This window comes from Oryzias melastigma, linkage group LG16 (assembly GCF_002922805.2).
Source record: "Oryzias melastigma strain HK-1 linkage group LG16, ASM292280v2, whole genome shotgun sequence".
Classification (NCBI taxonomy): domain Eukaryota; kingdom Metazoa; phylum Chordata; class Actinopteri; order Beloniformes; family Adrianichthyidae; genus Oryzias; species Oryzias melastigma.
Window position 1 is genome coordinate 19,778,064 of NC_050527.1, and position 9,299 is coordinate 19,787,362.

The following is a 9,299-nucleotide window of genomic DNA, read 5'->3' on the forward strand; positions in this document are numbered from 1 at the left end:
AAGTTAATGGCTCATCAGTGACCCACCATGACACAACAATGGGCTCTCGGACTAGAGGGGGGGGGGGACTCTTCCCTGTGCAAATTTGTGCAGGCTCAGGGATTCTAGTGTTAAAGAGATCTTTGCAAGACATGGAACAGCAGAGACAGTGGTGTCTGATAACGGCCCACAATTTTCATCTGAGTTATTCAAAAAGTTTGCAGAAGAGTACCAGTTCACGCACATCACCAGCAGCCCACTTTACCCTCAAGCCAACGGGGGGGCTGAACGCGCTGTGCGGACTATGAAGGACTTATGGAGAAAAGAAATGGACCAAAGCAAAGCACTGCTGGCATACAGAGCCACTCCGCTGGAGCATGGGTTCTCGCCAGCCCAGCTGTTGATGGGGAGAAACCTGCGCACTTCCCTACCCTAACCAACATCTAAAATGGATCCTGAGTGGCCCGACCTTCACACTTTTTGAAGGAAGGATGAGGAGGGAAGGCGTCTGCAGGCAAAACACTACAACAGGAGACACAGATCAAGACCTTTGCCACAACTCACATCTGGACAGAAGGTTTGGATTACTACTGAAGCAACTACCGGCGCAGTCATCAGACCTGCAAGTACTCCCAGATCTTATCTGGTAGAGACTGACAGAGGTACTTTAAGGAGAAACAGAAGTCATCTTCGACCCACCGAGTCTGTTACGAGGTCGGGCCGATTGGTTAAACTTCCTGATAGATTGGATCTGTGAAAAGGACTTAATAGACTACAATGCATGAGTGCAATTCTAAATATAAGTTGTAGGTGTCGATGTAAAAGAACAAAAAGGTTCAGTATAAGTTCTGTTATTTTAAAGAAAACAGCATTTTTGGGTTAAAAAGAAATACTTGAAGTTTAAGAGTGTTTTCATGTGTTTACTTAAAAGAAAGTACGACTCAAGCTAAAAGGAGGAGGTGTAGTACGAGGACTACATGTCCCATGATGCTTTGCTGTAGCACGGAGTGCTGGGGGTCTGAGGTTACAGAAATAAAGTTGTTGCTAACGATAGCAGACCGAGTCCCGTGTCATCTTTATACAGCTATTAGCAGCGTCTTTGTAACATTACAGATCGGGTGTTGAGCTGAAAAAAATAATAATAATTTGTCCAGTAAAAATATATTTAGATTTATTTTTTTAATCTACTGGCCAACTTGACTGATGAGTTAAAAACTAGGTTTTGGTCACTGGAGTTGTGACTTCAAACATCAAACCACACACAGCAAAATCAGTTTTGTTGTTGGTACCAAAAGTGTTCTGCTGAATGGTTGTAGTATTTCTCTTTATGAGAAGCTTGAATTAGCGGTAGCTCATAAAACACCGGCTGCGTTGTTCTACAAACATTTTCACAGCTTGTATTTATGTAGTTGGACTTTGAGCAAATTTCCAAAGAAGATGTTAAAATAAAATAGTTGTTAAACATATTCTGTCATTTGTAACCTTTGTTAAAGAAAGTAAAAGGAGGGAGAAAATAAATCAAAAATCGAATTTGGAATGAAAAAAATTGGAGCTTAGATTTTTTTGGCCATGTCGCCCAGCTCTACCGGCTGTTTCCTTCTGATGACGGCAGAATACTGCAATATGCTTTAACTGCTGTTGATGGAAATGACTCCCATCCGGCAAGAATGTTGAACTGCTCTCAGAGTCAACAGCATTGGATTGGTAGTTTGGCTTCATACCTCCACGCTCCCTCTCCTCCTCATCGTCTATCCAATCAGAGCTCCTCTCTCCTCTGGGTTCACTTTTCTTCTGCACCTCTCTTTATTGCCTCTTCATCGTCTGTGATTTTCATTTTTTTCTTCTTCCTAACCTCCTTCACCTGCGAGCCTCCTCCTCCTCCTCCTCCTTCTCCTCCCACGCCGTGTCCTTCCTCTCTGAAACTCACCAGTACTCGTTCCACTGCTCCTCCTCAAACACGTCCTCTGGGATGGGATCGATCAGCACAAGGTCTGACACTTGCCTGAGGACGAAGAGGAAGCACAAGCGCTCAGATTAAGTAACACCTCCACTTTTACACGAGTGCAAGACGGATGTCCTTGCTGTGTCTCTGTACATTTTTCCAGGAAACACCTTTACATGGGAGAGCATCATCAACACAGAGCAAATTCATTTTCCTCCTTAATCCTGATGCATAACAGACTACACCTGCCTCGCTGTGGCTTTTCATGCTCGTCACTGCTGTCTCTGAGGCAGGTGAAGACAGGAGACTGTGAGCTACAACCTGTTTAAGAGATTCTAAGAACTGGAACCACTGTTAAAGGATTCATTAGGACTCTAACAGGAGGACCTTACAGCTTTCACGGTGACAACACTCAGATCTGTCTTCTGGTTTTCCAGTGACAGAAGTGGAAAGTTAAATAACAGTGAGAAGAGAACAAAAATCTGAATAGCAAGCTTGGCACTTGTAGTTTAACTGAAAGGATTACAAAGGTTGGAAAAGTTTTCACTTTATGCCACATTTGAACATTTTATCCAATTTCGGACAGTTTTGGTTTATGATTTCTGGCATTTTAGATTTAAAATCACACCAATTTGATGTTTTTTAGTGGTGGTGTGAAAACAAAAAAGCCCTTGAGCATGTTTTAACAAGTAGCGGTTTGACTGTCCTATGTGTTACTGGGTATCAATTTTAATTTCCAGAAACGATTTGATTCATAAGACCCTGGATACTTTTTATTCTGATTTTTTTTTCCCGATTCTTTCGATTGTGCAAGTCAATTGAATTTTGAGTTTACACATTTATACACATTTGTTTAGAAATATATTAAAAATCTACTATATGTATTGAATACATTCATATTAATCTGATCCAGTTCACATACTGTAAATGTATCAGTGAAATAATGAGATTGTTAATATCATCCAGTGTTACATGGATTCTCTAAAGGAGAAGTTCTAACTAAAATGTTCAGATCATTAACATTATAAACATTGTTCTGCTTCTCCTGGAGGACGTTTCAGTTTGGACACTAGGTGGCGATCGGGTTATAGCATTACACCTTACTCCAGAAGTAGAAAGAATGGGCACAAAACCATGTTTCAGACCACAAATGTTTACTTTAAAAAAGTATTTCCTTAAAATATTTTAGAAAATTCATGCCTGTGAGTTTATAAAGATGTTCATTTAGTCAGTAATCCATGTTTAAGTCAGCCAAACTTTAGCATTAGCCATCCTATGGGAAATTCTAAAAGTTAGCATCAAGCTAGCGAACTTTAGCTTTATGTGCTAAATCAATTTATATCCTTTGTTAATTGATTATTGATCTGTTAAGCTTAAATTGATTCAAATCAATTGTATTAACCCAGCACTAAGCATTACCTTCATTTTCATAACTGACAGACATACATGCTATAGGATGCTTTTCATAGGAACTTTGGCAAAACTACAATCCAATATTTTACAACAGTTCTGATAAGGTTATGTTTTTACTCTGTGAATAAACAGTCTCAATATCATTGTGGGTTCCTGTTACTTCTAATGAAATGATTATTTACTCATATAACATACTGTTGTTGTAGTTCAGTTTATCCTGTCAGGGGTCGCCACAGTACATTAGTTTTCACCGATTTTGTTAAAAACCTGAGACTGCATCAGTTTTCACTGATTTGCACAAGTGGTTTGGCAGAGTTTTATGGCAGCCTGTATTTGATACAACCCTGGATTTTTAAGGCACAGGACTATTTTCAGACCCAGTTAGGCAGCAGCGTGAAGGGTCTTCAACACTGGAAGAAGCTCATTGCACGAACTCTGGGTTCTGGTCTAACACCCAACCGAGTCATCCAGCTGCTACCACCATGAGTTAGTACGGATTTAGAATTTTACAGGTAAATGATTCCAATCGTCCAAAGAAAAGTCACCTGAAGAGAAGATGTGAAAAAGTTTTGCAGGTCTTTCCTGTTTTTTAACTGGACAGTTAGAATCTTTTTACATGGTGGTGCTGTTCACCCTGAGAAAGCTGCTGTGGGAGTTTGGCCAGAGGCACAGTGGATAAAAGCTGCCGAGCCAGATTTGTTAACTCTGGTATTGAACACAGCAGCTTGATGGGTCAATCCTGCAAACACCAAGGTCAAAGTTAAAGTGGTTTCTCCTGCAACTGTAGCACGAGTAGAACGAGATTAATGCGAGTCTCCAGGAATTGTAGGTGCTTGTTCTGGTCCCAGTTCTTTTCCATGAGGCTAAAAAGGCACAGAAGGGAGAGCAGGGGACGGGGGGAGGAGAGAGCTCAAGCAGCTCTGGAGCCTTGAAGGAGGAAAAGGGAATGAACGATATTCCATGTTATCAAAGAATGCTGAAGATGTTCCCGCTCTCTACAATTCAGAAGAACTGCAGTTTTGTGAGTTAGCTAAACAGCTTTAAAGGGCCCACACCATGATTTTCTTAAGTCTTTCAGAGTTAACTATATTCATATATTTGACCATATATTACCTTAAGGAACACAAAAAAACAATGATTTATGAGACACGAGTTACTTTAGTGAACTCTTTTCCCACCCAGAGGGAAGACGCTTCAATCTCTTGAGGCTCCACCTTTCGCTCCTTGCTAGCATATCTTCATTCTGCCCACAAAAACAAAAAATATCCAAACTTTTGATGTGGATATAAAATGAAAGCCTTTTGCCAAGCTAACATAGCGCCATGGAAATAGACCTAATCAGTAAATATTCCGTCATAAAGCAGCACCTAGACCTTCAGGCAGAAGCTGTCTGCTGCTGCATCTCCAATCAGGAACTCCTGAGCCAAGGGCACACTCCCTCAGACTGAACCAAACAATCCCCTGAAGGTGCATCAGCAGAGCCTGTTGTCTTGGAAACCTGAGTTCCTCCTCTCTGCATCACCCTTTCCCAAGATTCAACACCTTGGTTACGGCTTTGGGGTTATTTTTTGTGAGGAATAAACATTGCAAAACACTTAAAAGCTCAAAAAACTTGATTTTGCATGACATAGAGTACGGGTCGGCAACCTTTAACAATAGAAGAGCCATTTGGGCTTGTTTTCTGTTGATCAAAACCTAGAAATTTGGATTTCCATTCATGATCCAGTTTTTTTTAATAACAAATATGAATTTAGCCTTTTTTTGGCACGAACAAAAGCAAAAATATAAAAAGAACGCAGCATCTCTCAAAAGGTGATTTTTTTTAAACTTATTTTCAAAATAAAAGATGTGCACCTCAGCCATCAATTTATACATGTAACTAATCTAAATTAAATATATGCTAAGTAAATCTTACTTTAAAAAAAATGCTATTGTATTTTCATCTTTTTGTTCTTTTCTCCTCTTTGTCCTCAGCAGTCTTACTCTGCTGGGTTTAGTTATTTTAGTTTGGATCTTGGTAGTCTTAAGTTTTCAGGCTTTGTTTATTTGTTTTCTCTAGGTAGTTTTGGTTAGACAGACATTATCAGAGCTGCTGACTCTGATGGCCGACATGGCTGGATCAGCAGTCTCCATGAATTATTTTATGTTTGAACAAGGAGCCACCATGGAGAGATAAAAGAGACACATGTGGATCTGGAGCTGCAGGTTTCTTACCCCTGCCATATGCTCTTTAATAAAACAGATTCAACAATTCATTGTCAGTTTTTGTAGTGAAGCCAAAAATGTTCCCATTTGTCTTTATTTGCTGCCTTTCTATTTCACACAATGACACATTACTCACAGAAATGATTCCATAGATCTCTGAGAAAAACCTTCTCCCTCCATGTAAAAACAGTCTTCCATGGTGTGACACTTACACATCATGGATGTGGCTGTAGAAGCGGCTGTTGAGGGCGCCGAGCTCGGAGCCGACCAGGATGAACGGCGTGGATATGTTAGCCGCCCGCAGGAGCCGATGAAGATCATCCACCATCCTGAAAAGCAGCAGCACTCATCAGCTCCAAACCAGGCCAGGGTCATACATCAAGCCAGGTGGCAGCGCGCACAGAGATGCTCATTAACACTGCTGACAAGTGGAACCACTAAAGAGTTATCACTGAAAAGAACCACAGAGGAACACAACACCACAGGGGAAGAAGAGGTCTGCTGGCTCGTCTTCATCAGAAGCAAACATATATCATGCCTGAGCATCATCATTTGATGAAAGGCAGATGAGGGCTTTGAATCAAACCCGACCAATGAAACATTCACCGGACATGCAAGGTTAAGGTCAGGCAGCCATCAAGCTCCTGTGGATATCACAGCCTGAGGAATTGATTACTTTCATCTCGAGCTGCTGTTTTCTGGGCCAAATGCCAAGATACCCAGACTGCTGACCGTCAGCGAGCCACGCCTGCCAGGCAGATTTAAGATGCTGCAAATGTCTGTTGTCGGAGACAGAGGGATTACAGCCCAATCATGAAGCGGTCCAAGCTCGGAGATGTCTTCAGCAAAGGATGACAGATACGGTGTCATTTTTCTTTTTCCAGAATTAAGACCTGCGTTTACTGGAGGGAGGCGGAGACAGTGCTGCTAGAAAGAGAAACGAGTCCTTCTGTCGTCTCTGAACAGACCCTCAACCCTTTAACACCGGAGCTCCGGTGTTTCTGTTCTTTGATTTACTATCATTTAATTGTATACACGGTCAACATAATTCCAGTAGATTCTGAAGGACAAAAGCAGCGCAAAAGATGATATATCTGATCATATATTAACTTTGGCATACAAAAAAACAAATTATTTATAAAAAAATAGTTATTTTATTTTCCGTGCTAGCATGTCTGCATTTCATCCACAAAAAAACAACATCAAAACTTTTTGCAAAGTTGACTGGCAGCTAGGTAAAAATCCTCACCGTCCTGTGGTGGACAGTCCCCAAACCTTCTCGGTTCCAGTCGTTTCATTTGGAAAGGCCCGCTTGCTGAAACCCAGCCCCACTCTGTCATAGGTGCAAACCTGATGAAGAACAGCACAAACATCAATCCTCATATGACAGTCTGTCAGTGGGAAAAACACAAGCATTTTGAGAAGATGCAAAAGCCAGAGAGACTAAAGTCCAGCAACGAATCTGTTCTGTTCAAGTTCAACTCTCATCAGATTGTGGCAGAACTGCAAAGACAGTCCTACAGAGCCCTGACGTGATACTCGAAGTAAAGAAACAAAGTGTTCCCTCTAATAATCACATGAGGCAACAAATGTGTATTTTGAGGAAAACAATTAGTAATTTGTGGACCCAAAATGATCAATTGAAGACAAAAAAAGACTAAATTGTTCACACAAATTAGAATCTAGTGCCAACAAAATGCTAATTTGTGTGCATAAATATCAATTTGTGACCACAAATTATCAATTTGAGGGAACTATTTATCTATTTGGAATGTCAAGGGTTATGACTAATTTAGTTTATTGAGGAATTTCAGGCAATTTTGGAGTTCAGCTGGTATTTAAGCAACAAGCTAGCTTTTTGGCTGATTTATTATCTACTGAGTTTGTTTAGGCTTTAGAGGTTAGCTTCCATTTTAGCAACAGGCTACTGTTTTTGAATAATATAGTTTACTGAGGAATTTCAGGTTATTTTTTAGTTTAGCTGGTATGTAACCAACTAGCTAGCTTTTTTGGCTAATTTGGAATCTACTGAAGTTTTTTGGGGGCTAATTTGGAGTTTAGCTCATTTTTAAGCAACTCATTAAATATTTTTGCAAAATTGGAATAGAGATTGTTGAGCAATTTTACTATACATTTTTCAGAAATTTAGGTTAACTTTAGCACTCTTTCAAAGTTCTTTAATAAAATTTCCAGTTGTTTAGCAAATTTATCATTTTGCAAATAGCTTTTGCATTTTCAGCAAATCCCTTTAGCAGTTTAAGGAAGTTGTGCGAGTAAATTTTCAGCGACTACTTTCAGCAAAAAGTATTCACACAAACATTATTGCAGGTAATGCAACTTTTCTAGTTCTGGTGTTGCTTACTGACAATAAATGTATTTTCTGTGATAAATGAAGCTCAAAATGAAGTCCAGTTGTGTCAGGATGACGTTGATAAACTACAAAGGATTGATAGAGAATTACGACAACCATTGTTAGGATCCTGGTGGAATGATTCATCCCGTCCTTCAGCTATTTGTGAATCAGTTTAAGAAAGTTTAAGTTAATTCACTTTTTTCAACTTTACTACTTACTCACTTCTTCCTTTACAGTTACTTTTTAAAATGTATTAAAATATTTTGTTTTAACCAAAGAGCCTCATGAGGAACTAGAAGAAGGAGAAAAACCAGACAGTCCAGCTGACACTCACCTGCAGAACAACATGTCTGCTTCTTACCTGTGTGACTGAAGACACACTCTCCTGGACATGAAGCCAAATATCTGAAGACATTCCTGCTGGAGCATCTAGAACAACTTTGAAAGGCAAACACACTAAATTATAAATCCTGACACAGGTGTGTTTTTTAAATAAAGGGAGAGTGTTTCTTACCAACAGGTTTTCCTCGTCCTTTACACAGAAGATGCATTTTCTGACCCAAACCAACATCAACAACTCGCCCATCTGCACACAAAAAAGGAAACACAACACTAAAGCCTTGTAACTAACACCTTCATAGTGTCAGGATCATGAGATTTGTTCTCCCATATGTATGTGTCATAGAGACGACTGGACAACCTTGGGGCAGCAGCATCTGCTCCTCTCTCTGCAGGGATGCATAGTTGAGGAAGGGCGGGATGATGATGAGGAGGAGCAAACATTTCCCGAAGTTCAAGAGCACGGAGCTGTACGACAGCCCGCCGGTGGCTCCGGTTCGTCTGTGCTGCTTTTCCGCGGGGTCCTAAACCGTGGACGTGAGCAGACGTTAACATTGAAACCACAAACGAGCAGGTTCCGTCCGTCCGCGCGGCTTCACCTTTTTACCGGCCCCCGGTTCGCTGCCTGCGGGCTGAGCGTCAGCTCTCCTGCGCATTTTCAAATGAAGCCGAGAATAAACTTGACAGAGAAATGAATGAAGAGCTCCACGGGACTTCCGGGAAGACCTACGGAAGCTTGTGAGGGACAATCCTCTCGAGCAAAACCTTCCCACGGCTCCAAGTTTCTATGACTGCTGTCTATAAACAGTTTAAATCATGTATTTGCTGGTTTTATGGTGTTTGAGAAGGGAAAAAAACACAAGTATTATTTTATCCATATTTGTAACATTGGTTACGTTTAAAATCAACAATTTAAAATCAATACATTTAAAATCAACAAGTAGAAAATATGATGTTGTGATTTTTGGTTATTGGTTGTTCTGGTGAATTTCTATTTCAAATAATTTATTTTCTCTCTCTATATTCAATCATTGGAGTATATGAACTGATTTACGTGGAGCAAATAAT

The 9,299-nt window shown here is 40.3% G+C and overlaps 1 protein-coding gene across 2 annotated transcripts in view; it reads right to left on the bottom strand.

The window, feature by feature from the left end:
* Positions 1-9,025, bottom strand: part of si:dkey-122a22.2 — a 37,143-nt gene extending 28,118 nt beyond the window's left edge. The window contains exons 1-7 of one of the 2 annotated variants that reach the window (XR_002918735.2): positions 8,831-9,025; positions 8,593-8,755; positions 8,407-8,478; positions 8,254-8,330; positions 6,789-6,889; positions 5,752-5,868; positions 1,907-1,981 (exon numbers count right to left, since the gene is read on the bottom strand). Coding sequence is in view for 1 of the 2 variants with exons in the window: in XM_024267354.2 (XP_024123122.1) it covers positions 1,907-1,981; positions 5,752-5,868; positions 6,789-6,889; positions 8,254-8,330; positions 8,407-8,478; positions 8,593-8,755; positions 8,831-8,887 (662 nt within the window). In the remaining variant the exon portion in view is untranslated. The remainder of the gene's footprint in view (positions 1-1,906; positions 1,982-5,751; positions 5,869-6,788; positions 6,890-8,253; positions 8,331-8,406; positions 8,479-8,592; positions 8,756-8,830) is intronic. The other variant, XM_024267354.2, reaches the window with a different exon arrangement.
* Positions 9,026-9,299: the final 274 nt, after the last annotated feature.